Raw genomic sequence first — 20086 nt, forward strand, 5'->3', positions numbered from 1 at the left:
CAATTTCTTTTCAGAGAGGAAAAGAACCCTCCTTCTGTCTCCCAGCCTGTATCTGGCCTCAAAAATCACATAAGAGAAATTCTCAAAACTGCCCTATAGCCTGCCCATTTGGTCAAATAACATCAGAAAATTCAGCAAAATAGTGACCTCCATAGTGCTCTTGTGGGACTGCACCATGGACCACCGTTCTCACCATAACCAAGGAGACACGCAGATGATACTACAGCAGGAACTGCAAATCACCACCCTCTCCAAACCAGGACGCAGGGACTCAACATTCAGAGACTGTTCTAGAAAGTGTGAAAAATGCCCCTGCTAGTCTCGCCATATCCATGGATGTCAGTACTGTTTCTGTTGATCAAGACATCCTGAGAAGGAGAAAACGTTCAGTGACAGAAAAAAAAAAAACCCCTCAAACTCAAAATCCTCCTGAAAAACTGATGAGACAAGTGACAGGACGGGCACAGTTCGAAAGAACCTGGCACACATATCCATGAGGGGAATACTGGAAAACTTTTAATTTTTCACTAATAATCAACAAAACAGGGTGGCACCCGTAGCTCAGTGGGTAGGGTGCTGGCCACATACACTGAGGCTGGTGAGTTTGAATCCAGCCTGGGCCACCTAAACAACAATGACACCTGTAACCAAAAATAGCCAGGTGTTGTGGCAGGCACCTGTAGTCCCAGTTACTTGGGAGGCTGAGGCAAGAGAGTCGCTTGAGCCCAAGAGTTGGAGGTTGCTGTGAGCTGTGATGCCACAGCACTCTACCCAGGGCGACAGCTTGAGACTCTCTCAAAAAAAAAAAAAAAACCCCAAATCAACAAAACACTGAAGAATTGAAAAGAACTAGCTCAATCTGTAAACCACTCTACATGGCAAATAAAAGCCACCTAGCTCAGCGTGTGTGAAGAGGGAGGCCTTTCACTATGGCGGAAGCTTGGGATGCATCCAAATATAGAAAGTGTGATATAGATCATGTTTATCTACTTAAGGATGTATTTATTCGGGTCTCCTACTGTTCAAAGTCTGACTATAATATTAGGTACTTTACTCAAAAGGTAAGAGTGAGCTCTGGCAAAACCTAAAGAAACAAAACAACACCCCTTTTGATATGCAACATCATATCACAAATATCCATAATTATACAGTAGCATTTAAAAAATGGAGAATGTGCCAGGTAGGTACGAGGTGCCCAGATAGGGTCTGCCATTTCTGCAACAATGGAGTTAAAAGCATTTTTCCAAAGCCACTTCTGTTAACAGAGAGTGCACGTTAACGATGAATTGGGACTAATTTGAAAACATTCAGCTGCTTGGGAGTGTGTGCATCAATTCCCTTCCTTCATAATTTATACAGCATTTTGATTGTGGTTTTCAGCAATAAATAACTGAAATGAGTTCTAACTGCTCAGAGATTTAGTCTTATGTCTTTACCGCTGTTTTTTATATTCTCTGAGATAGCCCACATTCAACTTTATATGCAAACCTGAAATGGTATTCAGGAGAAGAAGGAAAAAAGGCAGCCAATAGATCTTTCACTTTGGGAATTGAATATAAGATCATATTCAAAGTGCAGCATTTACAGTCCAATGCTGAATACATAAAATATGTGACCATTACAAATTCACCTTTCATTGCAAAGCTGTGCTCTCTTGTTGTGACACATTTTACTGCTAGATTAGAGCTTTTAGCATGATGAAGGCCTCTCTCATCTTCACCTAGATGCAGACTTGGTGCTCTTTCTGGGCTGTGTTTATACCTGTCACAATGTCCCACATCCTGGAGAGACAGCTTACAGAGAACCCAAGTCATTCACCAAAGGGCTGGAGCCACACAGAAGGAGAATTCCCAAATTCTCAAGTTCCCATGCTCGGCTGAATCCAAAGGGAAAGATCAGCCAGTGTGATCTTCTGGAATAAGCCCCGAGGAAGTGAATCCAATATCACAAATATTCAACCAATACAAGTTCGGGTAATATTATAAAGACAGTTTCACATGGGACATGGTACTGGGAAAAGAATATATGTTGCATGTAAAACAGTGATATGGTTAAACATACATGTACTTAAACCAGGACATTTTTGCAATGGCTTACCAGATTCTTCTAACTCAAACCTAAACCGCAATGTATGGATCAAAGACAGACTTTCATGGATTTTGCACATGATAAAACGATTAATCAGTGCTGGGGCTTCTTTTTTCTTTAATTTTTGAAACTCACAGGACAAATCTTGCATCTGTCCTTACAAACATATGTCCTTGCCCTTCATCGTCCTAAACTGGCTTCCCAAAGTCATCTCCTGACTTTCCCATCCCTGCCCTCCTCCCTCCTTAGTCCTTGACACACCCAGCATTACTGACACACGCTTTGTTTCAATTCCCCAGTGACTAGCTCAGTGGGAGGCACACACAAGGCGTTCTGGAAATCTCTGTTGAATGAATATGAATGAATGACAAAACGAAAACAGCACAAGGATTTTGGATCGCTGCGTCAATGTACAGGAACAGTTTTCACTTACTTTCCACTCTTAGATGTGTTCCGGGCCTTTGTGGATGACGGAGGGTTGGCACCTGGGTTAGTGTTTGGAGAACCCCGTCTATCTTTACTATACCCACAGGAAAAAAAAAAAAAGAAAAAATATAAACAACAAGGACCACAGAGACAAAAAAGCAATTAGTCACAACATTTAAAGACTTTCAAGGTCAGCCTGCCTCTCTCTCTCTCTCTCTCTCTCTCCTCTCTCTCTCTCTCTCCTGTCAAAATAAACCATGATCTTACCCCGTGGTGCCCTTCAAAGGTAAAAAGAGTGGGAACCATTGGTCAAGTTCAAAGAAAGCTATCCTTTTGGCATTCAAAACTTGAGCTCACGGATTCCATTTATGATAGCACCATAGCCCAGGCCCCAAGGGAGACTCTAATTTAAAAAAAAAAAAGTATACAAATAACTAGTATTTAACATAAAATCTTTTATTTCCAGACACAGGATTCTCTGCATTACATGTTCAGTTCTGAAGCTGCTGAATTTTAGTGAAGTATGTGGATGTCAAATGACTTCTAAAAGTCTTTGGGAGATACTATCAGATGAATTAATAATTTCCACTCATAATGTTACATGGGAAGGCCGTGAATTCAGATACTTTTTCAGGAGAAGCACCACCTGCTTCATGAGTAATTGAATTTAAATCTCCACCTTCAATAACTCCATAGCTTATGTCAAACCTTGGAAACAATTACGAAATAAATCACAAGGAAGGTCTGCTTAATCTCATCAGGTTAATAAACGCAGACAAATTAATCACCTGAAGGTAAACAAAAAGGAATAATTGATTGGAGCCTTCTTGATTACTTTATTCTATTTCCTTTATCAAACTATTTTACCATTATCTTCAATTCAGCCGCTCTGCCTTGAAATTATTACTTTCCTTCATTTTCAAATTTCCATGGAAACCAATTCAAAGCCCTTCTCTCCCCTTGATGATGCGTGGAATTATTTATCCTGATTTCATCAGAATTTTTTTTGTTAGTAAGGTCTACGTCAGCATAATCTTTTATAAAAATGAAGATAAAAAGAAAAATGCACATGTTGGCTTATAGTGCAGATAACAGAACCTTCCAGTGGCACAGAATATTGTCTCAGAAAATGTCAAAGAGCTTTCTAGATATCTATGAACCTTTTAAGTACCTCTGAAATAGGTGTCTGCCAAGTAGTTGTATTTATATGTGGGGTGGGCTGGGGGTCACAAACACTGTTCTGATATGTACCCATTGGCTTCAAATGAGTACATGGATGTGATTGGAACAAGAGATAATCACGGGTTCCTGGTGATTGCTAAGGTATTAGAGATGTGTGTGGGCACAAATAAAGGCTAATCAGGATCAGGAAGAATCAGACAGATAGCAACAGTCCCAGGAGTTTGCATGCAGTGTGTCCAGAAGATCCAAAAAGCAGCTCTTTGAAGTGGGAGACACCACACCCAGGGCAGCTCTGATTCTGGCGGGTGGGTAGCTCTGGAGAGAGTGGGCACACATTCTATCATAATGGCTTCCTGGCAAAAGATTTTTTAGGGACCTGGAACCATATCCAATATACTGACAATACGGACCAATTAAACAAAAAACTCTAAATCAAAAGAATTTAAAATTGTCTCAGCAATATAGCCTAATGCAAAGGACGAAATATGATATGTGTTGTCAAATACAAGTGAGTTTGGACTTCCTCACCTCTAGCCCTGGTCACTGGCCACTGACCTTCCTTCTTCCTAGGTGCTCACTCAGTGAGAAACTTGACTGGACAACTTCCAAAACAAGGGATCTTTTGATGTGTCTCTGGCACAGGACTGGGCTCAGAATAGGTAGTCATTTAACTCTTCCCGTGTCCCTAAGCTCAGGCATCCACATGGTTTTGAAGAAAAGTTACATCCATTCCCACTGCTGGATTCCCACATCACAGTCCTCCATAATCTGCATTACAAGTGAGTCTGATTAAAGTCCACGCAGGGCACTGTAGGACACCAGGGAACACTGTCGACTGACAGTGGCAGCCTTATTATTGTTTAGTGCTGCTCTGGAGGGGGTGGTCCTGGAGCAGTAGCCCTTTAATAGATAGGAATAAGGACCCCTCTGACCTACAGCCAAATCCTGCAAATGCAGCTCTGTGGGAAATCAAAACAAAAACATTCCCAGGAATAACTCACACAGGGAAGGTAAATACACAGCCCAAGACTAGGGATGAAGGTAATTAAGTAACTCAAAATGTTTGTTCTGTGCAAATTACAGGTACAGACCCATTAACAGCAGCAAAATGTTTCTGAAGGTGGTGGCGGGGTACAAGAAGAACTTGTGGCAGGCTTGGATGCTAGGAGCTTAATTTCGTACATATACTAATGAATGTCGTATGGAAAGGTTTGCCAAATGTTGACAGGAAAAGTCCTTATTTCTCCCCAAAGATCCAGGCTGGGTAGTTAAGCCCGGGTAAGATATTGTCATTCTGAAACCTTGAGACATAAGGAGATCTAAAACAATGATATCAAGGACCTTGAGTGTTCCAGAAGTGCCCCATGAGAGATAAAAAGAAAATATTGCAGCTACAGATTGTCTGGGAGCCTCGAAGATCCGTAAAGACACGAGTCAAAGACCCAAAGACTAAGATACTGCCAAAGACCCTGGTCACTGAAACATCCAGCAATCCCAGGGATTTACAGAAATCAACCTTGCCTGTTTCTAGTATATAAATATATAATTGGGGGTATATGAGACTGCTGAGGGGCTGCCTTGAATCAGTTTCTAACCTACGCATCTGAAACAAACCTAACTCCAGTTGTCATTCTTTTGATCTGCCTGTCTCTAGAACACCTGTCAACCGGCTTCACTTTCATCTCATCTTTGAGTTGTAATCTCAAAGGCAGCAGCCTGAAATCCCTGAGGGGACGGATCTAGCCTTCCTGCCCCCCACCTGAGTAGCTATCCTCTTCTGGGGATAAGCTGCTTTCTCCCGTGCCTCAACCACTGAGCCTCATCAAAGGCCTATGAGAGCGATTCCAGGTGAGTTTCTGATAGGAAAAGTTAATGACTGCCAGCCCTCCTTCTGTCCACCTGATCACCTGTCTGTCTCCATTTATCCAAAAAAAAAAAAAAAACCTTTTCCCACAGGCTCCCTAAATGTCTCCAATGCTACGTAAGTGAAAAAACAATCCTGCTGTATTATGCACATTGTATTCAGGTGGGAAAACTGCCACTGGCCAACACTTCAACATTTTCAGGTTTCTGATTAAACAATTTGACGTTGAAATGGTATCCAGTGTACTTAAACCAAAATGGCAATCAGATCTACTCTGATCTAGATTTTTCTCTTAGGTCAGAGAGGTACTTGTGGGAGAATCTAGTGGTTTAAAGCGCCCTCTACTCACTTTCTTGATGGGCGGCACACAGAAACGCCTGCATTTCCCGTAGTACTTCGTAAGCTTTTTGTGGAATGAATTCATCCTCGATCCGTAAAAAATAGTTGTGCTGCTGCAACTACAAGAGTACTGAGAGTACTGTGATTTTTAAAATTAATTTTCAGGGTCCTAGGAAATTGACATTGTATTTCAAAAAAGAGGGATGAGCTATTATACTGTCTATATACCTTTCAGCATGTGGTGCTTAAGTGTTGCTTATTTTGAAACACTTATCAGTCCTTCCAACTAGCTATTTAGTGGACACTCAAAAAAAGTCTTTTTCTATATATATATATATATATATATATATATCCAAAGGCTCACTCTGTTGCCTTGAGTAGAGTGCCATGGCATCATAGCTTACAGCAACCTCAAACTCCTGAGTTCAAGCAATCCTCCTGCCTCAGTCTCCCAAGTAGTTGGGACCACAGGCACCCACCACAACACCTGGTTAGTTTTTCTATGTGTAGTAGAGACAAGGGTCTTACTCTTGCTCGGGCTGGTCTTGAACTCCTGAGCTCAAGCAATCCACCCACCTTGGCGTCCAAGAGTGTTAGGATTATAGACATGAGCCATAGCGCCCAGCCTCAAGAAATATTTGTTGAACACATAAAAATAAAAAGGCTGCGTGTGGCCTCAGTGGAAAGAAGTGTCATAGCTATCAATGTCTGGCACAGATATCTTCCCTTGCTGAAGAGGGATGGTCTGGGAGAACTGGGTTCTAGTTACTGATCATTGATCCTCATGTTCATCACAAGAACACTTGAGTTTAGACCCCAACACTCCAGCAAGCTGGCTTGGATGGTTGAATAGTGTCTCTGAATAGTAACAAGAAGGGTGTTGCCTTTACATAGCTCTGAGTAGTTCCCTACAGGTGTTTTTGTAAGTGACAACAGAGATGAAACCCAAGCTATTGCCACCGAGGGGTTGTTTGAAGTCTTTCTGGGGAAAATCATGGCAAGTCTTTGCTCCCTAGAGGTAACTCCTGGCTCCTGAATGCTCCTAAGCTAAGAAAATGCACTTATAATATATAGACCAGTGGTTCTCAACCTTCCTAATGCCGTGGCCCTTTAATACAGTTCTTGTGGGTTGTGAACCACAAGATGAGAACCACTGGTATAGACCCTCCCAGGGATAGAAGCTCATCTAGTCTGCCTGTCAAACAGGTACTTGAGTCCCCTCTACAACAGATGCACCACGTGGACATCTTCTGAAAGGCTTTTAAACCATGATTGCTTCCCTATGAAAGCTCGCTTTTCTCTTTTCTAAGAGGCTCGTGCTTCTAAAGTATTTTTACCCTTGTTCTGTTACTGGGCAAAGCAGCTCTTCAAATATTGATTTCCTTTAATTAAAGCTGATGAGACTTCTGCATTTCATTTTTCTATCTTGTTAGGTTATGTCTTGAGTGGATCTCTTTCTTTGCTTCAAACTTTTTCATTTTCATTTCTTTCACTTGAGGTGTCTGAATTACAGTCCTCACCTCTTTAAGCATCCTCTGCCCATTCTATTTCTTTCTGTCCATCATCCTGGCAAAGAAAGTTCAAGTCACTCAGATGTACTTTGTTTTAGCTTTCCACCCTAGTTCCCCTTTCCCTAGCTCTGGATAATGACTGAGGATTTTAGAGGAGAAGGGAAAAGCTCATCTTTATTGCTAGGAAGCCCAGTGTAACTATGATCTCTTAGAAGTAACCTCATAAGTTCAAAGCATTTATTCAGGAATCCCAAGTTCTAATCCTGGCTGCCAGCAACACATTTAACTTCTTGCTGTCTTAGGCTTCTTATCTCTAAAGCAGAGGGAATTAAACTGATCAGGTAACCCATTCACAGAGAAGCTCGCAGCTACTTTGTAATTACAAAGCTCTTGGAAAAGGCAGCCAGGGCACTCACATTCTCTTGCCCTTTCCCCTTCCATTAACTTTTCACTCTAAGAGCTCACCACAGGGCAGCAGGGACTGAGCAATGAGCTCATTGATTATTGTTGCTATTTTGCTCTCTTCACCTCTTGGCACATGCTGCTTCTGCCCAGGGAGTGGCAGTCACATCCCTGATGCCTCATTTGGATCAAGAAAGGACATGAGTCAGTTCCTAAATTATATTATTTTCTCATTTAAGCATGGACCTTGGTTACAGACTATCAGAGGCCAATAGGACTGTATTTTATAGTTAAGTGGCATCACATAACTATTGTATTCACGTCTAGCTCTGAGCTCCTCCATTACATCAGTGGTTGAGAAGCAAAAATTATAGTTCTGGGATTGGATGGTTTGTGGGTAATTGAGACCTGAAATATGATGGGAGCCTGGGCTGGAATGGTAGTTATGGAGGTGAAAAGAAAGAAACCCTGTCTGGCATAGCAAAATAAAATATGACAGAATCTGGGGATTGACTACATCTGGAGAATGAGAATAAACTCTAAACGAAAGCTGCAGAGAAAGTTTGGAAAGTTGGATGACTGGGAAACAAATTTACTCTGTCAGTGAAAGAGACCGATTACTTAGGTGGGGGACCTAGGTTAAAGGAGATGATAATGAATTTGGTTTGTAGCATATGGAGTTGGGTATGGATGGACAGTGTCTGGCAGGCAAATAGCAAGATGGCGCAGAGTTCACAAAGAAAGGTAGAGTCACATATATAGTCATTGCTACCAGTGGCACTCAAAGCCACGAGTTAAGTAGGGAGGCCTGAGGGGACTCTATTAATCCATTATGATTAAGGAGTGAATGTTTAGGGACGCATCCCATCCCAGAATCTGCTTATTTCCACCCCACTTTAGAAGGATTTATTTTATTTGTACCAAGAGTCCAAATAAAAGAGTCTGAGCCAGCTGACTTATTATATAGAGATCAGTGCTTGGGGGAATCAAGGAAAGCAAAGAGAAAGTTGAGTTATTATTATGAAAACTAATAAGGGAAAGTACAGGCCTTATTCTTTGTGTGGGCTGGTGGCTTTCTTTCCAGGGATGGCCAACCTTTTTTTTAAATCTGCTGCAAAATGGAAGAATAAGAGTTGCTTTGAGCCACACATTAAATACACAAACACTAACAAAAGCTGATAAGCAGCAAAAAAAAAAGTCAGTACATACTTTTCATGATACCTGACACCATGGATAAGCCAAAAACTCCTCACAAAATCAGCATGTGGCCTGTGCCCACAGGTTGGACACTCCTGCTTTATCCCATGCCCATAGCCTGCCTCTTCCCCATTCTGCTAGCCAGCCAGATTGCTGACTGATTACAAGGCAAGCTGAGTGCCAATTAGTGTCAACCCATTCCCTTACCGGAAAATACCTTATAAGGTATATCCCATGCTCTTGTCACCCTGATGTTAGCAGGACACCTCGGCAGATAAGCAAAATGGGCTTTAAACCTTGGCTTCACTTACAGGTCATATCTCTTCTTTAGCTCCTCTTGACCAAGGACTAACCAAATATTAGGGACCTTACTGCCTATTGTACTAAAATCCACTATTTTTCTGTATCATTGCTGTCCCTTTTCCTGTTCTCAGTGTCATCACTGTGTCTCACTAACTGGCACCATCAGCCACCCTCTCTTAGCATCCTGGGGGGGCCAGGATGCCATAGCGTAATAACATCAGCACAGTTGGGTTGGGAGCAACTGGTCTGGGAGCAAATCAAGGGCTCTGCCCTTGAAGAGGCAAATTATCCCAGACTTCCTGAGTTGAGTGTAGTTTGTTAGGACACTGTTTAGGGACCCTGTGATCATAACCTTCCCAAATTCCAGTAAGCTTTGGTTGTTAGCCCTGGCTCTGCAACTTACAAACGAATCCTTCAAGGTCTCTGTATCTCAGTTTCCTTGTCTGCTAGTCCTGTTTCTTAAGATTATATAGTTTTGAAAATTATAAAATATTACCCAATTTATTCACTCAGAAAACAATCAGTGTGTGTTGACTGGATGGCCTTTATTATGCTAGGCCTTGGGGATATTATGATGAGTGTGACAAGAGTCCTACCCTCAAGTGGCCCAAAGCCTAGCAGAGGAGCCAAGAATGTTAACAGATGCATTAGCAATGCAATGTTCGGGAACAAATGTAAAAAGTGCTAGTGAAAGGATTTTTTCCTTCTGGGTAGATGCCCAGCAATGGGATTGCAGGATCAAATGGGAGGTCTAGCTTGAGTTCTTTGAAGATTCTCCATACTGCCTTCCAAAAAGGCTGTATTAGTTTGCAGTCCCACCAGCAGTGTAAAAGTGTTCCCTTCTCTCCACATCCACACCAGCATCTGCAGTTTTGAGGCTTTGTGATGTGGGCCCATTCTCACTGAGGTTAGATGATATCTCAGGGTGGTTTGATGGAGACAGCTAAGAAAGGGAAGGAGGGAGAGAGGGTGGGGGGACAAGGGGTGTGATATACCTTTTGGGGGCGGGACCCAATTATAAGAGGGTCCTTATCTGACAAAAGCAATCAATGTAACCTGGTTCTGTGCACCCTCAACGAATCCCCAATAATAAAAAAAAAAAAGAAAATCCACATATATTTAATAAAAATACATTAATAGTGGGGGGGAAAGTGCTAGTGAAATACAACAAGGAACTGCCTGTGCTTTGGGGAAATCAAGGAAAGCAAAGGTAAAGTTGAGTTACTACTATAAAAATTTTGGTTTGTGTTAGAAATCGTAAATCTTATCTAGGCAAATGGTAATTTACTTAGGTTTTATTTTTTGACCTTTAATAAAGTTGTAATCATTTTCTTAAAAAAATATAAATCAGAAAAAAAGAATCCCTCTGGGTTATGAGAATTTTCACAAAATAGAATGAAATTATGCTTATCCTTGGTTTGAAAGAGTTATCTTCCAACAGTGGCTCATAGACTCAGTCATACAATAGATAATCCGGAACATTTTAAAAATGCAGATTGCAAGGCTCAGCCCCCAGAATGTCCTATTCAGTGGGTCTGGGATGGGGCCCGAGAATTTCTAATTCTAACAAGTTCCCAGGTGAGGTGATGTTGCTTGTTTGTGGACCACACTTGAGAACCATTGCCTCACAAGAAGCATGAAACAGCCACGCTCGGTGGAAACCAAGAGAGAATAATCAGCCACATCCATTTTCCCTGCTTTCCAGACAACACAATTAGAATTTGCTAGATGAAGTGGCCCCCACAGTAGGGCTTCTGAGGCAGGAGAGATGAGCATGAGAAGGGCTGCTGACATCCATCTCTGGAGAAGCTCCTCTTTCCTGAGAAGTGGCAATTACTGCAAACACGGTGGAGTGGGGCTCAATAGCAGGTGAGACAGAAATTGAATCTGACAGTATTAATTGAGCCTGAAGTTCTATTTACTGAAAATGATCTGGCATAATTAAAAATTCACAACTGAAGCCCAGTTGGTGAACATTATACATTAGGGAGTCCCTAGAGTAGGCCAGAAAAATCTCAGTGAACTTTTTAAGGAAAGCCACAGGAGGCTGGGTGTAGCGGCTCATGCCTGGAATCCTACCACTCTGGGAGGCCAAGGCAGGTAAATTACTTGAGCTCAGGAGTTCGAGACCAGGACAACCATAAGACACCATCTCTACCAAAAATAGAAAAACTAGCCAGGCATTGTGGCAGGCACCCTTAACCCCAGCTACTCAGAGGCTGAGGCAAGAGGATCTCTTGAGCACAAGTGTTTGAGGTTGCTGTGAGCTATGATGCCACAGCATTCTACATAGGGTGACAGAATGAGACTCTGTCTCAACAACAACAACAACAACAAAAATGTCCACTCTCTGGGCTGGCGGGTGGCTCATGCCTATAATCCGAGCACTCTGGAAGGCTAACGTGGGAGAAACATTTTAGCTCAGGAGTTCAAGGCCAGCCTGAGCAACAAAGATCAAGTTAGCATCTCTACAAAAACAGAAAAAAGTTAGTTAGCTAGATGTGGTGGTTCATGCCTTTAGTCTCAGCTACTGGGGAGGCTGAGACAGGAGGCTTACTTGAGCCCAGAAGTGTGAGGTTGCTATGAGCTATGATGACAATACTGCACTCTAATCTGGGTGATGGAAGGAGACTCTGTCTCGAAAAAAAAAAAAATGAATGTCCATTCTGCCCTCACATTGCATATTAAACTTATTGATGACAAAGGCCAACTGTGTTCATATCTGTTCATGATGTCTATTGTAACATTTTTCACATAGAAGGTTTTCAATACCTGATGACTGACAATCACACCTGATAAATCTGGTTTCTAACATGTTTATTGAATTGAATTGACTGACACATATTAGATTAGAGGTTTATTAAGGGAGTCATATGGCTTTGGATTTTTTGTTTAAATTACTTATGTCAGACCACACTGCATGCCCCCAAAAGGTGACAGCCTCTTACAGAACCACTTCTGAGTTCCAGTGCCCACAGATATGAAACTCGAGTAAAACCAGTGGGAGGTAGCAACTCTGGGGATTGGCACTGCCAAACCAACCGGAGGCATCCCTGGTGTTGTTGAAAAGGCTTGGGCACTAAAATCAGGCAGAGCTTGGGTCGTATGCTATCTCTGTGGCAGCTAAAAGATCTTGGACAAGTTGAGTCATTGAGTAAGGTTGGTGCTACCCACCTAAGACCTTTCACCCTAACACTGGGGCTTAGGAGACCAATTCTATACCTACATCTTGTTGTCTAAAGACAAAAGCATTCAAATACCTCCTTGTTGCTGAAATTGGCATCTTAACTGCTTTCTAAAGAGAGAAATATAGCCAGGATTTAAAAGTGCATCTGGCTCCTTAGAAAAGATATAGAAGGGCTATGTCGACAAGGTATTGAAAATGCTTTCTGGGCAGTAAGGAAGAAAAGTTCTCCCATATTATGCTCCCATGTGTCTATTAACAGCACTGAGACTCTAAATCAAAGATTTTTACACTTTTCTCTTCATATATATTTATAGGGACAGTTAAAACTTGAAATTGTTTTCATTTTTAAAACTGCTCAGGCATCACACATTTATTTCTAAGTAGGGTCTCCTCTGCAAATGTTATCTGTTCTATGATCAGTATAGACTACTTTTAATTTTCCTTTCTTAATGAAACCAAATAGTCAGTTTCGTTCTGTTGTGTTACAATTTGGAGAGCAGAGCATTATTTTAGTGTGCCTGCTTACAGAAGATTAAAATTCTGACAATTCATGGCAACAAAGCACATCTTGCTCCATATCCCCTACTAATCACTGTTGAATGTTAGGCCTTGTATAATTTATAACAAATACTTCATGAACATGAGTTTTTAACAACAATCTTAGTTAATCCCAAGACACGTGGCTGAGCCAAAGACTGAGGCTCTTTATTGACCCCACCTTAGACAAGGGAAAGACTCATAGATTAATGGATCTGGAAGGCTCCTCAGAGATAGGAAAGTAAGGCCCAGAGAGAAGAAGGGATATATTTGAGGGAAATATCCAACAATGCAAGATTGACTTGATAGAACTTGGCAGGCATAAAGCAAACAGGGCCATCGCCTCCATGGAGTATAGAACAAGGCAGGAAGGCTTAGAATCAAAGATGATGTAACACAAATAAATTGGGACTCCATTTGCTAATATAAGTAGTTCAGGAAATGCAAGTGGCCTTTTTAGAGTGGTATGTAGGAGATGAAATGTACAGTTTGGAGCTACATTGAGTTTTGTGCACCTGTGGTATCCTCAGCGAGCTGCTTGGTTAGAAATTGGATATATGGATGCAGAACTGAGTTACATAAAGAAATCTCAGTGAAAGAATGGTTTCCAGAGAGGTGAGAGTCTTTGGTCATTGAAACCTTAAAGTAGAAGAGATTACACCCGGAGTGTGTGCAGCGTGAGAAGGAACTAGCTCAGGAAGAACATAGGACAGGCCAGAGAGAAAAAAGGGAGCTCACACAATCCAAAGGAGACACCAGGTATGAGGGCATGAGAATTCCAATCGTAAGACACTCACTTGCTGATTATATGATAATTTTGTGTCTTGGGTTCCTAGATGTTGCATGTTGCTTTCTCCTAGTGCACTTTTCTGATTAGTTGTGGGTTTTCATCACTCATGCTATCTATCTTTTTATCACACCAAGCAGTCTTTAGATCACATGCAAACTATTCTCATCAATTCCTGGCAAGGAAGATCTGAAGAATGCTGGAGGAGGCAACTTGTGCCAAACAAATCCATAGTTACAGGCTTTAGATATGTCTTTTCAGTCTGGCCTTAATCAAACAAGAAACTGGTTTAGGCTCGGCACCTATAGCTCAACCGGCTAAGGTGCCAGCCACATACACCTAAGGTGGCGGGTTGGAATCCCCAGCCCGGACCCACCAAACAACAATGACGGCTGCAACCAAAAAATAGCCGGGCGTTGTGGCGGGCGCCTGTGGTCCCAGCTACTTGGGAGGTGGAGGCAGGAGACTCGCTTGAGCCCAGGAGTTGGAGGTTGCTGTGAGCTGTAATGCCACGGCACTCTACCCAGGGGGACAGCTTGAGGCTCTGTCTCAAAAAAAAAAAAAAAGAAAAAAGAAACTGGTTTAGTGCCTCAACTAGATGCAGTAACTAAAGTTTATTCAAATATGGCTACAAACTCCCAAAGAAACAACTAATTTGCTTTGAATTATTGGTGCCTGTTTGTTTCCTCTATTCTGTGCAAAATCATAAACAGCCTTATTGCTCTCAATTTGGCTTCAAAACTTCAGGAAAAATCTTGGCTCTGGCATAATCAGAATTTAAGTTAGTCTCATGCCAAAACCTACTTGTTTAATGTGTGGGAAGGCCTGGACCTCCTAAGAATCATGATATCATCTCTCTCTCATATTTTTTTGTAACATAAGTTCTGGGATTTGAAACCATGGTACTCTGGTTCTCCCCAGCCACTAAACAATCAACTTCTTATCTAATAAATTCCTTAAAACTATACAAACCAGTTGTCCATGTACTTCTCTATAGTGAGCACTTCAATCGTAATGTCTGGGGCCCCTTCCTGGCTTAGAGAAATGAGTAGTAGAAAACTACAGTGAGAAAAACATGGGACCAGAAATGAAGCTTATTACTAAAAATGCCTGAAGTACAAAGGAAGCAAAGAGCAAAGTCTTTGCGGAGACTATCCTTCTTGTTGGCAAAGGCCCTTACTGTGTATGAGAAGGGCCTACCCTAGTTCTGACCTCCATCAACCTTAGTGAGACAACTGCTCTCTTCCCTCTGTTATCTGTGAAGAGATGCCATAAGTGTTAAAACATATTACAACAGGGTGGCACCTGTGGCTCAAAGGAGTAGGGCGCCGGCCCCAAATGCCAGAGGTGGAGGGTTCAAACCCAGCCCCGGCCAAAAACTGCAACCCCCCCCAAAAAAAAACCCATATTAAAACATTTCCAGACCCCTCTCAATGGAGGATGTATGGGTCTGAACACCTCAGAGATAAATTTTAGAGAATGATTCTATGTGAGATAGGCAGATAACTTAAGCCATGAAGTGTTAGAACCTTCATTGGGGCTTAAGAATGTGAGTCCAGCATCACGCCTTAACTTAAGGAAGCAGACCAGCCCTTCAGATTGCATCTGGAAGAAGAGGGCCCTGGAAGAAGCACAGAAGATTCCAACCAGGGAAAGCAGAGTTAGCACTTTAAGGGGGAAAGATGGTATCTATCTCAGGGAAACCCAGAATTGGCAGGAAAGGCATCCAGCTAGCAGCCTAAAAGGGATACAAACAATCCTTTGTGGCTCAGGGGCAAAAGAAATGGGCTTTAAAAAGCTGTTGTTTATCCTGAAATTCTTAGAAAGTATAGATTTTTGTGACCCCATCTATTCTATGCTAATTATGTTTTCCTCCCCCCCCCCCAGTGGTTTACTAAAGTTACCTTTGACATCCTTAGCTTGTCTACAGTTTGTGGGAGGGCAGTTCATTTAAAGTTTCAGAAATTCGAGGGGTAGAGGAAGCCCCAGAGGGAAAGTATAAGTCTCTTGCTCTCAAAAAGTTTTGTTGTTGTTTCTTTTCAAAAATTTCCCTTAGAAGCTCCTGCTCTCCCCACCTCTTGGAGGCCTTATTTAAATGAAGGGGACATGTCCTTTATTGCCTACTTACCAGGATTTCACATTCAGTCAGACTCAATCAAAGCACATTGCCCAACTGTCCGCTGTTCTAGAGAAAGGAAAACCTTGGGCTGTAGGGAGACAAGTCATGTAGGCATGTGCCCTGACCCATCTAGTTCTGGTTACCAGGCATAGTGCAGGGCCCTTGTTTCCTAGAAACTATAAAACTCTATCTCTTCTGGAATAGACTGTCCACTTCAAAAAATAAGCAGATGGGGTGGAATCAATTTTTAATTCTGTCAAGTGATGGCCACAAACGAAAAGTCAAGTAAGGTGCCAACTAGAACAATCCCAGTGCTGGAAGGTTCTGGTTTAAGTGGAAATTTCCTTCTCGATAGGTTTATACAACCAGCTCCAGAGATAAGAAGAAAAAGGAAGAGCCATGGAGCAGCAGTGAGGGCTGCTCCATGCCTCCCTCACCTATTCTGCTAAATGTGGGGATGTATAGAATCATGACTCCAGATTTTTTTTTTTTTTTTTAGAGACAGAATCTTACTTTATCGCCCTTGGTAGAGTGCCATGGCATCACAGCTCGCAGCAACCTCCAATTCCTGGGCTTAGGCGATTCTCTTGCCTCAGCCTCCCAAGTGGCTGGAACTACAGGCACCTGCCACAATGCCCAGCTATTTTTTGTTGCAGTTTGGCCAGGGCTGGATTCAAACCCACCACTTTCTGTATACGGGGCTGGTGCTCTACTCACTGAGCCACAGGCGCCACCCCATGACTCCAGATTAATATAAGAGAAAAGCAACAATTCTAGTGTGAAAATAAGAGCTGGGACTAACAGAAACCCAGTTTATTTCAAGGAGCACCAGGTCAAAGCTCCATGAGCCAGGGAGAACACGTATATTCTCTAATTTATTATCAACCTTTCACCCCAAATTTGAGGTTGCTTATCCTGAAGTACACCTATAAGATACCCTGAGGAAGAAAAACAAGATCAATAGAAAGATTCCAAAGGTGGGGGGAGAGACTTGTTCTCCAAAATTTGAACAGCAAGACTACTGAAATTGAGAGCTGGGGTTAGCTCTGAGTTTCCTAGCAACCAAAGCCGTAAGGGAAACATGCTGGGTAACAAGTATTCTCAGCTTGTGATAAAAAAGGAAGGATACCATTGGGAGAGTCAAATTTATTCCTGATACCATGTCCAAGAAGCACTAATTCTACAGGCTACGTAGAGGCATTCTGCACAGGACAGTGTCTCTTATGTGTATAGAGAAAGACTTCTTAAAAAGTCAAATTGCCTGAAGTTCAATTTCCATTCAGTAAAATTCAGCCATGTTTAACTTGTTGATAGCAACTGAGGATACTATATCAAAAGGTAAACCAGTGACAGCTAAGCTATTGTGGCACAGGGACAGCCTTTCTAGTGATGTAACCTGATCCTAGGGAAGAGGTGAAGAACCCAGATGGATGAATTTGAACACAGGCTTGAGATCAGTGTTGCCTCGAACCACCGCTCACTGGGTAGCAGGAAGGATTCTCCCATTGGGTCATCATGTGTCAGTGGATTTGGGGCTTTCCTTGGTGGCCCCTTCCCTATCCAGCACAGTCCATCTGCCTAGCTCCAACCCTCCAATGAGCCATTGTGTCTGCAGTCTACCTCTTTGTAGGGATGTAACAAAGTTTGGGAGTGAGGGAGACTTGGCCAAAGGCTGCAGATAAGCACTCTCCTTATCTCCCTTGCATCTCTTTCTAATTATTCATTCAGGACTCCTGAGCTTTTGCTTTTTTGTCCAACTCCAGCACCTGTTCTCTTTTACCATCATCTTCTTCCACTCTCTGCAATTCTGCTTCTGTACATCCTATCAATTCCTCGGGAAGCTGTTCCTCATAGCAGGACATTGGCTCATCATCAGAACTGGAAATCCAATGATTCAATCTCTTTGCAGACTCAAAGCACCCCTCCCCCCTTTTTTTCCTTCTTGTCCATAGGTTAGCAAGGAACAGAGTAAAAAAGTAAATAATTTTTCCCAAAGTCATATTCACCTATAACCGAAGAGGACACACACATACAAAAAAGGCATCAGAGCAAACAAAGAGGCTCCCTCTTTCAAGACTTTAAACAAATTAAAACTCACACTAATTAATTCTATGGCTCTTTAATTGCTCCTAGATTAAATATACTGAGGTGATTTTTCATTCTGACCCAGGTTGTCACAAGCTCAATAATTCACTTAGGGAATTCTGACATCACGTACTTGGCCCTGCTCGTCTATGGAGTCAAAAGGAGTAACTCATTAACAAGTAAGAGGTATTAATTAGACTTTTGTAGATTTACACTCATGAAAGATGCTAGCTCTATCCAGATTGTTGGAAGGGGAACCATGCTCAGAATTACTTGGCAAATGAGGAACTAGTGTAGGCGGTGTGACAAAGTTTTGAAACAGATCTTTAGCAAGCCCACTAGGGCCTATATTATACCAATGCATGCTGGTCCCCTCAAAGTTGTCACCTGGAGAGGCTGTCTACAGATTCCAGAGATACTGCTGGGTCTCACAACATTTCCAGAGTGTTTCCCTGGGAACTGCCTTCATAGAAATTATGAGTCACATGAGAGATACCATTTATGATGGTGTAGTCACATCTCAATTTTGGCCCCAGTGGTAGTACCTAGCCTGATAATCCAATTAATCACCTTCTGATGACTGGTTGTTCTTTATTACAGAACAAAGATAACTCCCAACCCAGCAGAGTCAAGAGCACAAGCTACAGCTGTTAAATGTAGTACCCAATGGAGCAACATGAAAAGGTTGGTTGGATATGTGCCGAAATCACCACCTTTTCCTAAATATCAGTTCTGCTGTGTTTGTTAAAAATAAATCTGTTGCATTCTTTTATTCCCTGTAGTACTTTGTCATTCTCATTCTCCCTTTGACTACTGTCAAATGATAAGTGATACCAGATCTTATAGTTGCATTAATGGGCATTTTGTTACTATGAATGTTTCAAAAATTATACAAATTCACAAAAATCTAATGTTATGAGTCATAACTCTAGTTGCTATCTGAAAATGTTATGTGTCATGTAAATAGATGTTTCCTTTTTAATTATAAACTTACCTAAGATTTAAAAAAGGAATGAATCCTACTATTAGTATTCCTAGATAACTTTGCATAAATTTCCTGGGTAGATGTGGGTGAAGGAACCAAGCTGAAATGCACCTCTCCTTTTTTTAACTCCTCCCAACATATGATCTCTCGTTGGCTTCTCTAATGGAAAGACTTCTGCTGACAGGTGAGAAAACGGATTCATATGTCAGTGCCTTCAAAGGTCCATTAAATATAGTGTTATTTAAAAGCACATTAACTGTCCTATCCAGTATTAGAAAACAACCGGGGAAGTGCAGGAGCTTGGAGACTAATGCAGAGTCTCAGGATGCCAGATGCAAATGTAAATCACAACCCTCACTAATTAAAACTTTGGCCCTTTGATTGCTCCTGGATTAAGTTCACAGGGGTGATTTTTCATCCCTGCCTGGTTGACACAAGCCCAATAATTCACTCTGGCATTCTGACATGACTTGCTTAGCTCTGCTTGTCTATGAAGTCAGAAGAAGTATCTCATTAGGGAGTGAGAGGTATTAATTAGACTTTTGTAAATAGCAACTGTGTACGATGCTAGCTCCTGATTTTATCCAGATTGTTGAGAGGAGTGCCACATGGAGAGCTGAAAAACTGGGGTTCCTGTTCTAAGCCATCACACCAGTCCACCAATTTTTTTGGTATGCCTCGGTTCACACAAATGAAAAATAGGGTAAAAATAATGCAGTCCTATCACCTGATTTCACAGAGTCATGATGCTGCTAAATGAGAAATAGCAGAGTACAATAATATTAACTATTTGATAATTAAAATGTAGAAATGTGGTGATTCTGGTTTTATACTCATTAGAGCAGTATAGGCCTTACTGTATAAGTCCACAGTTCAGACCTACTGTTGTTTCGACGATCACCCACTTACCACCTGCTAAGGGCAAAAGGCTAGTTATACAAAGATATTAATATATCTATTACTGGCTCCCTACTCTCAAAGAAATTACTGCATTGGAATAATGAATTCTAGGACACTCCAATGAGCCCTCTTCTTTGCTCCTTGAGGTTCAGTCATAGAATATTTAAGAGAAAG

The 20086-nt window shown here is 41.8% G+C and overlaps 1 protein-coding gene across 2 annotated transcripts in view; it reads right to left on the reverse strand.

Annotated features, from left to right (window-relative positions):
- Window positions 1-20086, reverse strand: part of HS6ST2 (heparan sulfate 6-O-sulfotransferase 2) — a 320090-nt gene that overhangs the window by 42318 nt on the left and 257686 nt on the right. The window contains exon 5 of one of the 2 annotated variants that reach the window (XM_003796956.2): window positions 2522-2608. The exons of the other annotated variant lie outside the window; for it this stretch is intronic. Coding sequence (XP_003797004.1) covers window positions 2522-2608 — 87 coding nt within the window. The remainder of the gene's footprint in view (window positions 1-2521; window positions 2609-20086) is intronic. 2 annotated transcript variants of the gene reach the window in all.

The sequence above is a fragment of the Otolemur garnettii genome, unplaced genomic scaffold (assembly GCF_000181295.1).
Source record: "Otolemur garnettii isolate 467f Iridium unplaced genomic scaffold, OtoGar3 scaffold00109, whole genome shotgun sequence".
Classification (NCBI taxonomy): domain Eukaryota; kingdom Metazoa; phylum Chordata; class Mammalia; order Primates; family Galagidae; genus Otolemur; species Otolemur garnettii.